Source organism: Alternaria atra (genome assembly GCF_907166805.1).
Source record: "Alternaria atra isolate CS162 genome assembly, contig: 21, whole genome shotgun sequence".
NCBI lineage: Eukaryota > Fungi > Ascomycota > Dothideomycetes > Pleosporales > Pleosporaceae > Alternaria > Alternaria atra.
In genome coordinates, this window is record NW_025091319.1 from 4,692,848 (window position 1) to 4,709,641 (window position 16,794).

The 16,794-nt window shown below is 50.2% G+C and overlaps 6 protein-coding genes across 6 annotated transcripts; 3 read left to right on the plus strand and 3 right to left on the minus strand.

The window, feature by feature from the left end:
- Window positions 1-1,609: 1,609 nt before the first annotated feature.
- ALTATR162_LOCUS1998 (uncharacterized protein) lies at window positions 1,610-3,614 on the plus strand (the record flags this gene model as incomplete). Its single annotated transcript, XM_043309600.1, has 6 exons — window positions 1,610-1,906; window positions 1,950-2,091; window positions 2,298-2,731; window positions 2,788-2,894; window positions 2,968-3,154; window positions 3,204-3,614. The coding sequence occupies 6 exons, from the start codon at window positions 1,610-1,612 to the stop codon at window positions 3,612-3,614; spliced, it is 1,578 nt and encodes a 525-aa protein (XP_043165535.1).
- Window positions 3,615-6,226: 2,612 nt separating this feature from the next.
- On the plus strand, window positions 6,227-6,919 carry ALTATR162_LOCUS1999 (uncharacterized protein; the record flags this gene model as incomplete). Its single annotated transcript, XM_043309601.1, has 1 exon — window positions 6,227-6,919. One exon carries the CDS (start codon window positions 6,227-6,229, stop codon window positions 6,917-6,919), a length of 693 nt encoding a protein of 230 aa, XP_043165536.1.
- Window positions 6,920-7,079: 160 nt separating this feature from the next.
- On the minus strand, window positions 7,080-9,014 carry ALTATR162_LOCUS2000 (uncharacterized protein; the record flags this gene model as incomplete). Its single annotated transcript, XM_043309602.1, has 1 exon — window positions 7,080-9,014. One exon carries the CDS (start codon window positions 9,012-9,014, stop codon window positions 7,080-7,082), a length of 1,935 nt encoding a protein of 644 aa, XP_043165537.1.
- A 415-nt stretch (window positions 9,015-9,429) lies between these two features.
- Window positions 9,430-12,902, plus strand: ALTATR162_LOCUS2001 (uncharacterized protein; the record flags this gene model as incomplete). Its single annotated transcript, XM_043309603.1, has 3 exons — window positions 9,430-9,927; window positions 9,988-12,566; window positions 12,629-12,902. 3 exons carry the CDS (start codon window positions 9,430-9,432, stop codon window positions 12,900-12,902), a joined length of 3,351 nt encoding a protein of 1,116 aa, XP_043165538.1.
- A 288-nt stretch (window positions 12,903-13,190) lies between these two features.
- ALTATR162_LOCUS2002 (uncharacterized protein) lies at window positions 13,191-14,564 on the minus strand (the record flags this gene model as incomplete). The annotated part of the gene is made up of 1 exon (XM_043309604.1): window positions 13,191-14,564. The coding sequence occupies one exon, from the start codon at window positions 14,562-14,564 to the stop codon at window positions 13,191-13,193; it is 1,374 nt and encodes a 457-aa protein (XP_043165539.1).
- Window positions 14,565-14,919: 355 nt separating this feature from the next.
- Window positions 14,920-16,649, minus strand: ALTATR162_LOCUS2003 (uncharacterized protein; the record flags this gene model as incomplete). Its single annotated transcript, XM_043309605.1, has 5 exons — window positions 14,920-15,063; window positions 15,129-15,607; window positions 15,669-16,032; window positions 16,085-16,539; window positions 16,592-16,649. The coding sequence occupies 5 exons, from the start codon at window positions 16,647-16,649 to the stop codon at window positions 14,920-14,922; spliced, it is 1,500 nt and encodes a 499-aa protein (XP_043165540.1).
- Between the last annotated feature and the right edge of the window lie 145 nt (window positions 16,650-16,794).

Here is a 16,794-nt window from a genome sequence, read left to right on the forward strand (position 1 = left end):
GGATACGTAGGCAGCTCGACAAGACTTACCCTTTGAGACGCGTATGCGCCCATCGGCGGATCTGGTACATACCTCGCTTCGACATTGGTCTGACCTCCGCGGCAAACGACTTGGGGGAAGAGCTAAGGAACATCAAAATGACGTACCAACTTGCAATACCACCAGATACGCCGTTCAATCACATGATCGAGATTCGGCTGTTGCAAACATGCCGACAGATCTACCACGAAGCTAGGAAGTCCTTCTATGGGAGAAACCTGTTCAGCTTTACAGCAGACTTTGGCGTGCCGACTGCGTTCGCATTCCTGTGCGACAGACCTGCCGAATCCCTCAAGCTTATCTCCTCCATGAGGCTTGTTTTAGTGGAAGCGAGCAATTTAAGGGGCACCATGGGAGCTCATTATCCTGAAACTCGCAGGTCAACAGACTCGCTTGTGCTGCAATTCGTTTACAACCACTTCACGGATCTTTGTACTCTGCTGTCCACCTCGCGCATGGATTTGCGGCGGCTACATCTAATAATTTCCAGTCTACATCAACGATATGACATAGCTCCTTCTTTGATCGAAGAGTGTTTGTCTTGGGAAGCAGAAAAGACTGATGGACCGCGACCGTGGATCGCTTCCTGGGTTGACCCCTTGACGAAAGTGGAGAGTCTCGAACACCTCAACATACATTGGGTTTTTGATCGACCAAGGCTTTGTAGGGTGGCGGATACGATCTCTCACATGCGGCGCCACATGCTTCCAGACACTCGAAGCAAGCTAACTGATCGACCGGGCGCATCGGATGCATCCAGACTTGACTACCAATTGCACTATCGAGTCGCCATGCAAAATGACACATCCATCAGCCATGAACTATCTAGGAGAGACTTACACAGTCATAGGTTGGATGGTGACGATGTTCGATCGAGCGGGGAAGAGTTGATGACTGCGTGGCGGCGACGAGTCCGAGAGACATTCGAGGCTTCCGGGTGTCTATAGCCTTGTTAATGTGTATCAGCAAGTCAATGAGTGAGGAGTGTCGGTTGTGTTGCAGTAGGCTACACTAAAGGAAAGCACCTCGTAGGCAGCGTTTGCAACTGTATTGACACCATGCGATCTGTCCTGGAAGCTGAGATACCTGCGTCTGATTGGAGGAAGGCGTTCTGGGGTTCCGAAAAGAAAGAACGTGCAGCTTCTGGCCCTTGCGCAAGGGATCCCCTCAGCCGCCTGGACTCAGGTTAGCGCCCCCACCTGGTGCAAAGCTGTTGGTTAATCTTTCTGTTCCACAAATACGACCCCTGCAAGCTGACGATTCGTAGGCGGCATCCAACTATCTGTAGGAGGCACGGCATGAGAGAGGCGTCCCTTGCTGTATCAACAGCGCCGCAAGACGATGGCCATTCATAAAACCATGGAATCCGCGGGATCTTGCCACTGTCAATTGTGGCTGTCACCATTGTGCCGATTCTCACAATTGTTCGGTCTGCTGCTGCCTACTCTTTCGGCGCCTCTTTCCAATGTTCAGCCTTTCAGGGTCCAGCCTAAGCCTTTCATCATTCGAACTAGTTCTCCATTGTTCAAATGCCTCTATGGATTCTTTCTTACTCTGCCCAACGGCTACCATGACATACAAAGTCGTTGATTTTGTGCAGAGCAAGACACTAATCGCGTCACTAGCTCTGATCACCCATTATGTTCTTCACCGTGGCGAGTGGGATAACGCCTTCCACATAGTCATCGGCATCTGGGCGACAGCCTTCGGATGTATCACGACTTTCGAATATATTTTCGATACACATGCCAAGAATCTGAGCATTGCGATCCAGCTCGCAGCAAGGACAGTTTCACTTTATTTCATTGTCTTGGTGGTTAGCATATTGCTACACAGAGGACTGTATCATCGCTTACGAAAGGCAAGCGTAAGGAAACATTAGTCGAGTCTTTCCGGCTAACACTTTGAAGATTCCTGGGCCTTTCTTTGCAAAATTCTCCAAGTCATATGGTGTTTTCGCTGGTGTTCTTTTTACAAACTTCCAATATTTCAAATGGCTGGACTCTTTACACAAACAGTATGGAGTGGACGTCATTCGAACTGGTCCTCGAGGTAAGTCTTGAAAGTACGAGTAGATGTGAGACACACTGACTTGGTATCTTGAAATCTGTAGAGGTCACTGTCTATTGTGCAGATGCTATTGCTTTAGTCCATGGACCCACTTCCAAGTGCAGAAAAAGTACCATATACTCAACCAGTAAATGTCCCTGTACGAACTGCATGTGAGACATATACTGACTTCGAACACCTGCATTTAGCCGGCGAAGTTGCAGGCCGAGCTCTTCACTTCACAACGAACAAGAACGAACACCGACAGAGGCGCAAGGTCTGGGACCGTGCATTCAATGCGAAAGCCCTCCGCGAGTATGAGCCTCGTTTGAATCGACATGCACTTGCTCTCATAACGAAACTCAAAGAGCAAGCCACATGGCCGTCAGTACGAATCACAAACTGGGTAAATTTCTACAGCTTTGACGTAATGGGAGATATCGGCTTTAACCGCAGCTTTGGTATGGTAGAATCGGGTGAAGAAGCTAATGTCATCAAGCTGCTGCACGATAGTCAGGCACCCTTGAGTGTCCTTGTACACACTAGTTGGGCTATGCGCCTCATCGCGCGAACACCGATTGGGTCACAACCTCTCTTCGAACACATAGATTGGAGTGCTAAGGTTCTCGAAGAGCGAAAGAAGGTAAAAGCCCATAGGATGAAATTTCTACTTCGATTCGATTTACTCACAGCTAGCAGATCACTCCCGAAGAGAAAGATGTCTTCTCCTGTTTACTGGATCCGAACAACGACCAGATAACGCCTGAAATGAACGCTGATTCACGGCTTCTAATCATAGCTGGCAGGTAAGTAAACTTGTGTACATTTTCCATAGTCTCCGCAGAGGTCGTTTCATCTTGCTACTGACATCAATCCCAGTGACACTGTCTCTGCTACACTTTCTTATCTCTTGTACGAATTGTGCAAGAACCTCAAAATCCAAGCCAAACTTCGCACTGTTATTGATACGATCGAACCGCAGAAAGCGCACCTCGACGTCGAAGATGTGACCGAATGTGCATTCTTAGATGGGGTCATCAATGAGACGTTGCGCCTACACCCTGCTGTATGTGGCTTTGAGAGGAGCTCTCGTATACATCATTGACGCATTTCAGACACCTTCCGGCCCTCAGCGTGAGACGCCGCCCGAAGGCCTCACTCTACCCGACGGCACGTATATACCTGGCGAGGTCAACGTCTGGATTCCTATCTATAGTTTGCAACGCGATTCACGCTACTGGGAGGAGCCTCTTTCCTTCATGCCTGAGCGATGGACCGACGAGAGGCCTAGTGCCAATATTGAAAAGCGCGCTTTCCTGCCCTTCCTTACTGGACCTTACAACTGCATTGGCCAGAAGTTGGCAATGATGGAGCTGCGTAGTGTTACGGCCAATTTGACTCGATCATTCGAGATCACCTTTGCAGAGGGTGAAAACGGAAGCACGATCGAGAACAACAGCCAAGATTGTTTTACGATGAATGTAGGGAAGTTGGACGTCAGACTCACGCCACGCTATAAATATTAGACGGGTCATGGCGTCAAAGGTCCGGTTGAACTATTTCTGTGCCGACGTTTGGTCACAATGGTTCTGGAGATGGTAAACCTTTCAAAACTGGCGGGTAGGTATTTTCAGCATGGATTTCTCATTCATAGTTTCAAATCAAGCACTGTACTTTTGTATTATTGCCCTTCATACAATCTCGTTATATACTGCTACCCCCCGACAGAGAAGGCATGCTTCCACGTGCCTCACTGCCTCTTTCATATCCCCACATTCAACACATGTCTCGCACTTTCCTTCGACCTGCCATCTCTTCCTCGCCCTAACGAGCTTCTCCAAGGCCTCCTCCCGACAACGAAAACACGTCCGATCCCGATCGCAAGTGCAACCCCAATATCCAACACCCAAGTCCAGAATCGCTCTTTTCGCACAAGACCTGCACACCGGCACACGCGCTACCTCGGCCATCAAGACATTGCGGTCAAAGTCTCGTTCGGGCTGTGCGTGATGAGTGACCCGACCAGCCCTGCGGACCAGAAAGCTACTCTCTCGGGAATGCGTCCCACACTGTTGCAGTTCACCCCAATGACACCTCATCCCTGCAAGCAGTTTCTGGTTACACACCACTCCCGGATTCCGTGCTGCTAGTTCATCGGCGCGCTACATACATTGGAAGCAACATGCGCAGTCGATGATTTTTTGTTTGGCATGCAGCGCTTCATCCGATTTGTCTGTTTTCTTTCTGTCCCAAGCTTCGACGATTTCTGGATAGGCGGTGGCGATGAAGTCCCTTGGTATAGCATGCAGTGCGGTTGTGACGACTCCTCCGATATCGGGTTCGAAAGAGAGGGTATAGTAGGCGCTGTATTCGGCGATAGTAGTATCGGATGTTGATATGGGGGCTGCGTTTGATGTGGTCAAGCCAACGGCTGTGTGCGCCGCTTCGATGCCGGGTGGAGAAACAATATCCGAAATTTTTGTTGAAGTCTGGTCGAGATGGTGAATACAAAGACTCAAGATGGCGTAGATACTCAGTGAAGGTCGGCAGAAATCTATGCTTATGTACCCCATGTCGCAATCACATCGCCTCGCTTAGATTTACCTATACCAATATGAGTATAAAGTCTAATTTACGCCTCACCTGGGGTCTTGCCATTGTCAGTTGGTCTTGCGCGTTGCGGTACCAATTTTAGGTCACTTGATGTTGTTCGCGCGTATCCGTGGTAGAGATCCACTAGCGTTATATATCCAATTCCGTGCCTTGCGTGGTTACGCCTTCCATCTCAGATAATCTTCCTTTCCGTTGCGACTGATGAAATACGACTTCCTCCCGAATGGTAGAACTTGAGGATCGCGACTCGCTAGCTAATGCAACGGAAGCCTCCAACCGTCTTTCAGTGTCGGACATCAGCAATACCGCATACCCCGACAACATAATCTCCAAGTATTCTTGTCACAATCCATATGAGCAAACGGGGGGTTTGGATATGTTTGCAGTGTCATCTATGGTTTCTAGTCCTCTTGAAGCTGTTGAAGGAAAGGGACAATCGGACAGTCTAGTCAACGAAACCCAATGTGCGGCAAAGGTCAGCGATTCTACCATAGCCGAACCCAGTATTCCGCCATCATCTGCCAAACGCTACAATCAATCGACCCATGGTCCGTCTGCGTACTTCCGATGCATCTTTTTCAACTTTGATCCGCACATCGTCGACCTCAACAAGATCGGGATTACTTACGAGTACGGTGACTATTATTTCGTCATAGTCCAGTTACCACATCCCCAAACCCGCGAACCGTTCTTCCAATGTGGGTTTTTGAACCGCAGGTACGTTGGATCATACCTCATCTACGAATGGAAATCGCTTGTAAAAGAACAGATTGGGGAGCGGGGAATCGCTGTTTGCAACGACAATGGGAGGTGGGTGGGTTGTGACTGTACGAAATGCATGTGAGACATACACTGACTTCGTACCTCCACATCTGCAGGCTGTCCACAGTGGCATGTTACAGTTTATGCAGTACCTCTGTGGTCAAGTGGCGAAGGCCCTTGAGCACCAGATTCATTTAGATGTGCAGAAGAGGGGTGTGGAGTTGAGCGCAGAGAGAGTAAAATCGCAACTGTCGGAGAGGTTCGCGATGGTACTGGGGAAGGTAGATTCGGACATGAAAATGAGAGAGAAAGCAGCGGTTAAAGAAGCAGAAAAGTTTATGGAAGAGTTCATGGTATTTGAGGAATGAGGATGTGCAGTGCTCGGGTGGAGAGTTGGCTACATGTAGAGCTTTGGTCAGTCCAATGTAGCGCATGTAGATATTGGTATTGAGGGATTAGTAGGTAAGGGAGTCGTTGTGTATTCCGGGCTAAAAGACCTAACTCTGGCTCTCTTTTCCGCCCTTCATTCCTTTGCTCAACTTGTAGAATGAGCTACATAATACGACCGATAGCAGTATAGTGAAAGTCTATTAGTTAGTTATCATGGGGCCAATATCACCTACGCAAGTACCATTTACCATGCACCTGCACTCTCTTCTCCAGATATATCCGGTATTATTGTGCGCCTTAGTAAGTCTACCGTCAATGGAACTCGAAATCAACCAATCAACTTCAAAAATCCTATTCATATTTTTATATTATCATGGACGCCGAATCTTACCGTCAATCTGTTGCACCCGAACCTCTCAAAGAGTTGCGTCGCTGGAACTACGAGGAGGAGAATAAACTCCTCCACCTCATCAAAGTGGAAAACAAAACTTACAAAGACACAGCAGTCGCCCTAAACCGCTCCACACAATCTGTGCAACATCGCTACTCCATCATCCAACAGAGAGACGAAAGTGCTTCCATAACCTGGACTTCCGAACTCGATACCGCAATTATCGATGGCCGACGCCGCGGGCTAACCCCTAACCAGATTGCCCAGGAGATCAGCATCCCGGATAAGGCGATCCAATCCCGGTGGCAAGTCCTCCGGGCAACGACAAGAGTCCCCGAAGACGTTCTCGCCCTCAGGCGACGCAAAGAATTTCATGATTTTACTCCGCAAGAAGACGAAACCATTTTGCGTTTGTATGTAGAAGGGAAAGACGACAAGGATATAGCGGTGCTCGCGGATATCAAGGAAAAAAGTCAGACAGAAATCATGACAAGAAGACAGAAGTTAGTGGCTGAAAGTTCGCCAATCTATAGGAGATTGGTACGAATGTGGCATGGGACGTGGGAGGAGGATGGGAACAAGGAAGAGATAGATGCGCTGGGATTGGCGGTGGGTGGAGGTAAGTATAAGTGGATGAAAGAAGGAGACTGGAGTGGTGGTGCAGCGTTGGAGTGAATAGTTCAGTATGTGCTACGCTCTGTGTAGCTCTGGAGATGATTGGTGCAATCAGGCGCTGGTCCGATTTTAAGCTATCACAGACGCTTGTGCTGTTATCCCGGACCGAATTCTCGACTCCACGATAGGGCGTCGCCTTCATCCTGATTTAATGAACGCCTCAGGCTCCGCTTATCCCTTTACTCTTACTACTGCCACCCCTGACCTCGTCGTCAGCGTCCTGTGGAAACTGCACGCCCATCGCCCTCATCATGTTGCCTGCCGGGCCCGCCATGCCAGCTTGGCCTTTGAAAGCCTTTAGCATATTATCAGCAAGGTTGTAGTCTTCGTCAAGGAGTTCATCGTCTTCATTCTCCTCATCCTCTTCGGCAACCTCCTGCAACTTTCCTTTGCCCTTCCCTTTACTATCAGATAGAAGCCCCGTTCCTGGCTTATGGCCGGACTTGGAGTTGACGTTCAATGCGCCGTGACTGAAGAGCTCAGCTTCCATCATTTCGGTGAGTTTTCGGATTTCTTCGTCTTCTTCCTTCTCAGCATCTTGTTCGAGAGCTAATGCACGAGCTTCATCGGTGAGGATGGCTTTCTCCGCTGCGGGCAACATCATGAACTTTTCGAAGGCTTGCTCGTACTCCGCGTACTCCGCATCGGCTTCTGCATCCTCTTCCTCGTCTGTATCACCCTCATCCTCGCTAGTCATGGCTTTCGCTTTGCCTTTGCCTTTGCTCGTGGTATCGTTCTCAGCTGGGGAGTCGCTATCTTCAGGGTCCTCCCATCCTCTGTCGCCTGCGTCGGAGTCGTTGTCCATATCCATGGGGTCCATAACACCATCAGCACCCTCCGCACCCGCTTCGTTGTCAGCCAGGAAGTCATTAAACCGTGCAACCATCTTCTTCAGATTCTCCTCTGCATTCTTGTCACCAAATGCTCCTTTTTCACCGCTTCCCTTGCCTTCTAGCTCCTTCTCAAACTCAGAAAAGTCGATATTCAGCCATCCCTCATCGTCCTCACGCTTGGGCCATTTGGCGATTTCGGTATCGGTGGGAAGTGTATCGTCGCCGTTTTCCAAGTCTTGTAGAAGGAGAGCAATCTCACGCGTCGGTTTGCGAGAGGTGTATAAGGAGTGTGATAGGAGCATCTGCATGCCTGCTGTGATCTTGATACCGATCTCTGCTTTCTCGGTCGGTCTACCAGACTTGGCGAGCTGCTCTAATGCTGCGTCCCATGGTGCTGGGGGTTCCCAGTGCTGACCTAGAAGCTGAGCGTAAAGGACTTTGGTGAAGCGAACGCTGACGTCGACAAAATCTTCCGGCGGGAATGTGAGAGAGGTTTTAGACTTTTCGGGTTGTAGGAGCCGGATGGAGATGGGGTCTCTAAGATAAAAGGCTTCGACCGCTGGTGCAATATAGGATGGATTGACATGCAGGATATGCGCAACCTTCCTAGGCAGTGGAAGTGTCGCATGATGTTGATTTTCAGATATCGCGGCGGGATATCCAGCCAGGCGATGAAAAGCTTCCTTCTCAACTTTGACGTACTGCTGAGGTCGTGCTGGTGTCGCGTCGATAACCTGCAAAGCCTGCGCTTGCGTCAAAGGGGCAGGGTCTTCTTCCTTTCCCAATGGTATTATCAGCAGGCGATGACTGTTAATCCAGACTCTGTTCTCGGCAACTTCAGGGTTCAGCCATTTCGGTAGCGCATTCGCAGCCTCAATTAGGAGAAACTCTCCATCACTGTCATAGATGCGTATCCATGCATCCTTGAACTCTTTGCTCAACTCACGCAGGAAGTAGACGATAAGCCATTCGTCTGCCACGCTATCGCCGTAATTAGATCGTCCTCTCAATAACCACTGATTTTCTTCGCGGACTAGATCAAGCTTAAGAGAGTCACGCTGCCATATGTACTCCTTGAGAAACTTTTTTTCCAGGACGTTCAGAGCGCGCTGAAAAGCTTGTAATCTTTCCCTCGTCTGGATGTCCGAAAGTCTAGATTCGATGATGAAGACCATGTACTCCACGACATCATCTGGCAATTTCTTGGGAAAGCCATCGAACCCTTCACCAAACCATTTGAGGTCGTCCTGAGGGCCGTCCATTTTCCGATATTTGCAGTCCAGATGGTGGAATCCAGTTCTCCAAGTCAGCCAATCTCAAATTTATACTGGTTTCGTTCTGATTCGTTCTCAAGACGTGCGCCAGGCGTTTGTGAAGGTGATTTCAACCCGATAGTCCTAGATTCCGGGCCTGTAGAAGGAAACGACGAAACCTACAATGAATTTTCCAGTGTAGGCGGCAAAGAGGTAACGTGACTACATGGGGAAGACACGCTTTTCGGCTTCTTGCCTGCATCGGCTAGCGGCTGGCTGCATCCCTGTCATGGTCCAAGCGTCCCAAACAAACAACATGTGTACTATCACGAAGTGGAACATGATGCATTCGTACGACTAAGGTGCGCCCCAAAGGACCTCTCTATTTCTCTCACTCATGCGCTACTAGAGTAAATTACATATCATGGCGCACCTACCGGATACACCTCGCACAGAGGTTGGCGACACGACGCGCTTCACGGTCAACGAGCCCTCATTTAGCATGGAAGAGACGTTCCATGCGCCGACAGACCGCGACAACCTCTTCAAACAGATGAGCGGTGCCCGAACACCCCGACAGCCACTTGCTGCCCGACGTCAACTGAACGCGAAGAACGAATTCACTCCCATGCTGAAGAGCGCAACCGCGAATCGGACACGCCAGGTCAACGGTCTGTTCGACGGCAAGATTACGACGCCTGCCGCGATGAAGCCAGGCTTCCAAGTTAGCAACACCCCGCTGCCCGAGGCGAGCACATTCGACATACACTCGAGTTCCTTCGCCGATTCTGTTGATGGGCGCACGCAGCTGCCAGATCCCAACTCGAGTACTATGAGCACACCCACAGCGTTACCGAGAAGGGCAGAAGGCGAAATGGATAATGGCAACGGCAACGTGCTCACGCTGAGGGAGCAGGAGGCTGTACGTATACCCCCGGCTTAGCCACCCACAGTCACTTGGTGTGTCCTAATACAATTACAGCGTCTTGAGCAGATCGACAAGGAGAACTTTGGACTCAAGCTTAAAATTCATTTCCTCGAAGAGAACCTGAAAAAGATGGGCCCTGAATTCAACCGACAAGCCATGGAAGAGAACATTAACCTTAAGTCGGAGAAGGTTACGATGGCGCGCGATATAAAGAACTACTCCAAAGACCTTAAAGCCGCTGAGAAGGAGCTCGACACATACAAGCAGCAATTGCGGGAATACGCCGAGAAGGTCAAGCGACGGCACGTCGATGAAGGCATGCGTGAAGAGATGGATGAGCTTCGAAGGCTGGCCGACGAACGCGCAGAGGAGGTGGAGCGTCTTGAAAGGAAGCTAGAAGAAGAGAGGGGCGCTGATGAAGAGCTGGAGAAGGTCAAAGCAGACTTGGAACACACACAAGCGGAGCTCACGAGAAGAGATGAGTTACTAGACGAGCAAGAAGAGCAAATGAGGGATTTGGAAGAGCAGCTGAAGAATGCGCAAAACTCTCAGTCTGCTGGTGACGAGGAGAAGGACCGACAACTCAGGGACCAAGCCGAGCGCATCGCCGACTTGGAAGAACAACTCCAATCGGCTAAACGGTCACAAGAAGATGATGTGGCAGAGAAGGAGCGTCGACTGGCCGATCAAATCGAGACGATTGAAGATCTTCAAGAACAGCTCAGCGCGGTTGAGCGCGAAAAGAATACCGAGATCGATGCCTTGAAGTCCAAGCTTGATACTGCTACCGCTAGCAAGAACCAGGAAATTCGGGAACTGAATGAAAGCCTTGACGAAGCCGAAAACGATCTCGAAGCCGCAGAGGAGCAAAAACGTCATGAACTCTCTATCATTGAGGAACGCCTACGTTCGATGGAGCGCGAAAAGGATGCCGAACTCCGGGAGCTACAGCGACGCCTCCAGACCATCCAGAACGAAAAGGATGCCGAGATGGATGCTCTACGCGAACGCTTGGAGCTTGCAGAGTCTCAGGGTGACAATCAGGTTCAATTGGCGCAACAGTCCGCCAATGATGCCAGACAAAAGGTGGTTGAGATCACTCGCGAGAAGGGCGTTGAGATTGAACTACTGCAGTCGAGAGTTGATGCTGCTGAATCAAGAGCCGATGAGCTGGACGACTTCCGCAAGCAACACCAAGACGCGATGCAGCAGATTGCACGTCTACAACGCGAGGCGTCCGCATACGAACAGCAGTTGCAACAGCTTCGACGCGATCTCAACCAGAAGGACCGCGAGCTAGACGGATTAAATACGCTACGACGTGAGCGCGATGATGCGACCCAAGAGCTTACCGGCCTTCGTTCAAATCTAAGCAGTAAAGATGCTCAGGTGCAGGCGCTCAACAACGCCACACGAGAACGTGACAGCCTCTCGCGCGAACTCTCAAATCTTCGTCGCGAGCGTGACAACTTGGTCTCGAAGATGTCGAGCAAAGACGAGCAAGTGGAGGTCTTGCGAAGAGGCAACAACGACCGCGACACCTTGGTAGCCACTCTTCGACAGGAACGTAAAGACATCGAAAGTGAAATGCGCAATCTACGGTCCGCTGTGTCTGGCAGGGACACACAGATCGAAGCACTTCAGAAGATCACACGTGAACGGGATGCGCTATCTCGAGATCTGTCAAGCTTGCAATCAACGTTGCAAGCCCGTGAGCGTGATATGGCCGCCTTGCAAAAGAAGATTGAGGCACAAGAGACAACACTCAAGGAGCTTAAGCAGCTCAGGAATGATCTCAGTGACAGAACACGAGAGCTAGATACAGCGCGACGAGCAATCTCCGACCGCGAAGCTGAGCTTGATGCATTACGAAGCCACGCCGACGAGCCCGATACCCAGATTGACGTCATGCAGGACCTAGTACGCAAGCGTGACGATGAGCTGGAGAACATACGCGAGGAGTTGAACGAGCAGAGGAGTCAAGTTGATGCCCTACAACGACTAGCAGAAGAGCGCCTGGAAGCCCTGGAAGAACTCAGAGAAAACGCCCGCCGGGAGAAGGACGACTTCGAAGCTGAGATAGAGGTTCTGCAAGAAGACGCCGACGAAGTTGCCGAGGAGAAGGCCTCACTCGAAGAGAAGATAACCGTTCTGGAATCCATGATACGCGAAAAGGAGAACCAGAATGGAGCTCTGCAATCTGAGTCCCGTGCAGCACAACGCGAACAGAAGGCTGCTCTTGAGAACAAGATTCACGATCTGGAATTACGAATCCGCGACAAGGACGTTCAACATCGCAAGCTCCTATCCGAAGCCAAGTCGACAGCGCGCGATCAACAGTCCGCCCTTGAGCGTCAATTACGAGACTTGCAGTCACATCTTCGTGAAAAGGAATCACAGCTTCGTCTCATACAAGCGTCGTCGAAGGCTATCCAACAAAAGGCCAGCCAGGATGCGATTGATCTCGATGAACAGGCGGAGAACCTTACAAAACGCCATATCAAAGAAATCAACGGTCTCGCCAAGCAAATACAGTTCCTCCGCGCTCGATGCTCGCGAGCAGAGGCGTTCCGTGAAGCCCTTGGGTACCAAAAGAAGTTCTTCTTGATGCAGATTCAAACTTACAATGAATGGTATGTCACGAATTCTTTTCTACTTCATTCTTCCTGCGATATAACCACTAACACCTCACCAGTAATCAAGAAGATCTCAATCTCATCTCTCAGATGGGCATTACTCCCGACGTCACCGTACACGATCGTCGACCTAAGCTCAAGTCTGCGGCTATCGCTGTTATTGCTGCGATCCGCATGCAGAAGTTAGCTGATAGTTGGGCGCAAAATAGGAAAATCCATGAGCAGCTGAAAGCTAAGCTAGAGGGTATGAGGCGGAATAGTGGAAGGAATGTGGGTGTGCCAACTAGCGCTAGGAAGACCGTGGGAGGCTCGCATTTGAGGATTGCGAGGTAGGAATCGCAGTATCCATACATGGGGTAATTTGAGGGCGTTTTGATTATTGGTATACATAGTTTGGTGTTGATCATCAAGGAACGGGTGTTGTGGGTTGCCATTGTCGAGTTTAGCGTATGATCATTGCACAGAATGAAGTTATGACACAGGGACTTGGTCTTCTTGAAATGCTGTTTTACATTGGAGATGCCTTTAGAATACTGAAGGAAATAGGGTATCATAATCATTCCGTCATTGCCGCTTCGCCACCAACGCTCCTTCATACTTCTTCGTTGCATATCTTCCACCTTATTTCTTCTTCGACGTTCCACAGACGCCGCAGACACCTGCGTCTCCAGCGTTGACGTACCGACTTCCTTCACAAGTAGTGCTCTTACATCGCCAGTGATTTGGTACAAGATCCTTCTTCAATACGTTTGAGCAGGCGCCGCAAGTCAATGCCGCTGCATCGTTCTCAAGAGAACATACAGGACAGGCGAAGCTTTGTGATGGCCAAGGTTGTGAAGCAGAAGTACTGGAATCATGACGAGATTTGGAACACTCGGTGAGGGAAATACTGAACTTTGTCGATGATCCATGGGTGGTAGCCGGACGGGAGGCGGTCGTCGATGCCGGTTTGGTGTTTGGGGACTTTGATGCTGGTGCCTTGCTAGAGGCTTTAGACGATGATAAATGAGCCGCAGTTTTGGGCTGCGGTACAAACCCTTGTATCTCATCCAGCTCCCTTCTTGCATCGCCATCTTTATCGTCTTCGTCTTCGCAGATCTTGATGAGAGCGCGACCTTTGTCGTCGAACATGCTCTTGCCATCTACGTCTACTGCTGCACCGTCTTGATCGCCTTCGACAAACTCGTCTTCTGTTTCGCTGTCTGACGGTTCCTCTTTCTTTATCGTGACATCCTCATTCTTGACTGGATCGAAGCGTGCTAATGCCGCTGCTGCTCTGAGATCACGTCCTCGCGCACTACTGGCGACCCTAGGCTTGCTTTTCTTTGGTACACCCTTCTCCAGCTTGACTTTCGTATCATCGTCGGCGCCCAATGCCTGTCCTCCAGATCCGAATTTCTTCAGTATTCTCCGTTGCTTCCTCTCTGCATAGCTTAGCACGGGCTTTCCCTTTCCACCTCTCTTCCTCTTATTTCCCTTACGTCCATATGTGCCACCACACAAATGCTCGGGTACATCCATTGCCTCGCCGTCGCTCGCCTGCAAAAGGCCTGTGTCCAGGTCTCTACCCCTACCCCATAGCCCTTCACCAGTATACCCCTTTGCCCAAAGTGCCCTTAATTCCACTGCATACCCATCTCGAACCTTCCAGAACGCCTTTGAATGGTTCATCTGCTTGCAGTGCGCGAGCTCGTGCACCATGACCATCTCCACCATCCTCTGTGGCAACCATCTCCCGTTCCGGTCCCGGAGGACTAGTTGTATAACCTCGCCAGCATTGAAGTTGCGCCCAACAAACTCGGTGTTGTAGGGAAACTCTTCTAGAGCTTGAACGAGGATCATGTGAGATTTCATGAAAGGGTAGCATATTGCTGCAACACGATTGAGTATGCTCTCCGCTGTGGAGGATGTCGGACCGGGCAGTGTGCGTATGAAGTTTATGTGCGCGTTCGGGCGTTGGGTGCGCTCGTTTATGCGCTCGAAGCCGAGGACCATTGTAGCGTTTCGCGCATACGGTGCCAGTCAGTTGAGGAGAAGGACCGGTAGATAGGTAGGGACTATCGGGGCAAGGATCGAGTAAGGCGTCGCAGTGAACGTCCCTGAAAGGCAATGTTGCGTGGCGGTTGCTGTGGCGGACATAAGCATGGTACGGCGTTAAGCGACGCGACGCGACTAAGACACGCTGCTGCGTCATCATCCACGACATTTCAGGCTATCGCTCAGACGCTCTTGTTTGCCCTCATATTCGCGATGTCTTCGATCTGCATGTTGAGGTCATATTTTGAAGGCGTTGTACATGGCACTATGTCAAATTGGTATACGTAAGATTCAGAACACGCCAGAAAATAGCCTATAAGAAGGTACCCAGGTTGACGTGGACAGCCTTGACCTGAGTATAGGAAGACAACGCGTACGCTCCGAGCTCCCTGCCGATACCGCTCTGCTTGTAGCCACCGAAGGGGATACCAAAATGTGAGTCTTGCGAACTATTGATCTGTATCATCGTTAACACTTGTTGCATCGCAAAACCGAGTCTGAAATCTCGCGGACGTGACTTACCCAGACCATACCCGCCTCGATTGCACCAGCGACACGGTGTCCCCTCATAATATCTTTGGTGAACACAGCCGCACCCAATCCAAACTCGGTATCATTCGCCTTCTCGACCGCTTCGTCTTCAGTCTTGAAGCTCTGGATAACTACAAACGGACCAAAGATCTCTTCTCGTACAATCTTCATATCATTGTTGCAATTGGCAAACACAGTCGGCTCAACGAAGTATCCCTTCTCCGGGATACCTTCTTGCTTGCCGCCATAGATGAGCTCGGCGCCATCGGACTTCGCCGTATCAAGATAAGAAAGAATCTTCTCCTGGGCAGCTTTACTGATTTGAGGTCCATGATTGGTCTCAGTGTCGAACTGTGAGCCAATCTTAGTGCCCTCTTTCGTCTGCTTCTTGAAAGCTTCGAGGAATTTGTCGTAGATGGTGTCTTGGACATAAAGACGCGATGTCGCTGTGCAGACTTGACCCATGTTACCTGGGTAGTTTGGTTAGTCCCAGATACAGCCAGTAGGCATTTGAAAGGGGAGAAAGCGTACCCATTATGCCCATGTGTGACCACTTTACAGCCTGGTCGAGGTCGCAGTCGTCGAATACGAGAAGAGGACTCTTGCCGCCGGTCTCCAGTGTAATGTTCTTCAAGTTATTGGCGGCAGCCTTCATGATATTTCGGCCGGTAATGGTGCTTCCAGTGAAGGCAATCTTGTCAACATTTGGGTGCTCGGAAAGTCGCGAGCCAGCGCTCTTGCCGTAACCGTTGACGATGTTGACTACACCTGGAGGAAAACCAGCCTCTTTGGTCAGAGTAGCAAGAAATAAGGCACCAAGAGGTGTCTGCTCTGCCGGCTTCAGCACAACTGTGTTACCACAAGCCAGTGCTGGGCCAAGTTTCCAGGCAGCCATCTAAACAGTCATCAGTTTTGGAAGTACCCCAGAAGACGCGATGAATACGTACCATGACGGGAAAGTTCCACGGTATGATCTGTCCACAGACACCAACTGGCTCATGCTTCGTATACGCCAACTTCGCGTTGCTCGTCTCAATTGTCTGTCCATATACCTTATCCGCCCACCCAGCGTAATATCTGAATACCGAGATAGTCTCTGCAACATCTTCGTCCATAGCTTGCTGGTAAGGCTTGCCGTTGTCCCAAGCATCGATAGTAGCAAGTATATGGCTGTTCTTCTCGCAAAGGTCACCGAGCTTCCAGAGTAATTGGCCGCGTTCGGCGGCAGACAAATCGCGCCATGCTGACGACTTGAAAGCTGCGCGTGCTGCAGCGACTGCAGCGTCTACGTCCTCTTCGCTACCGGCGGAGACCTTTGCGATAACAGATTCGTCGTATGGATTTATTGATTCTAGTGTTGAGCCAGACTTCGAGGGAACAAATTCGTTGTTGATGAAGAGGCCTAATAAACGTCAATCTAACATGTCTCAGACTTTGAGCCCGCTGACGCTTACCAGTTGGTTGCGTCCACTTCACGCCATTGGGCGCTGTAAGCTCAATTGATTGTGCCATGTTGGTATATGTCGACAAGAGGAAGGGAGGTTCAAGAAACAGCGAACAGCGCGTACAATGATAGGAAATGTCTTGTGGATGAAGTCGGGCAGCTGAGGCCTTTCATGTCTTGCACCTATCCAACGCGTCTCCATTAAATCAACCC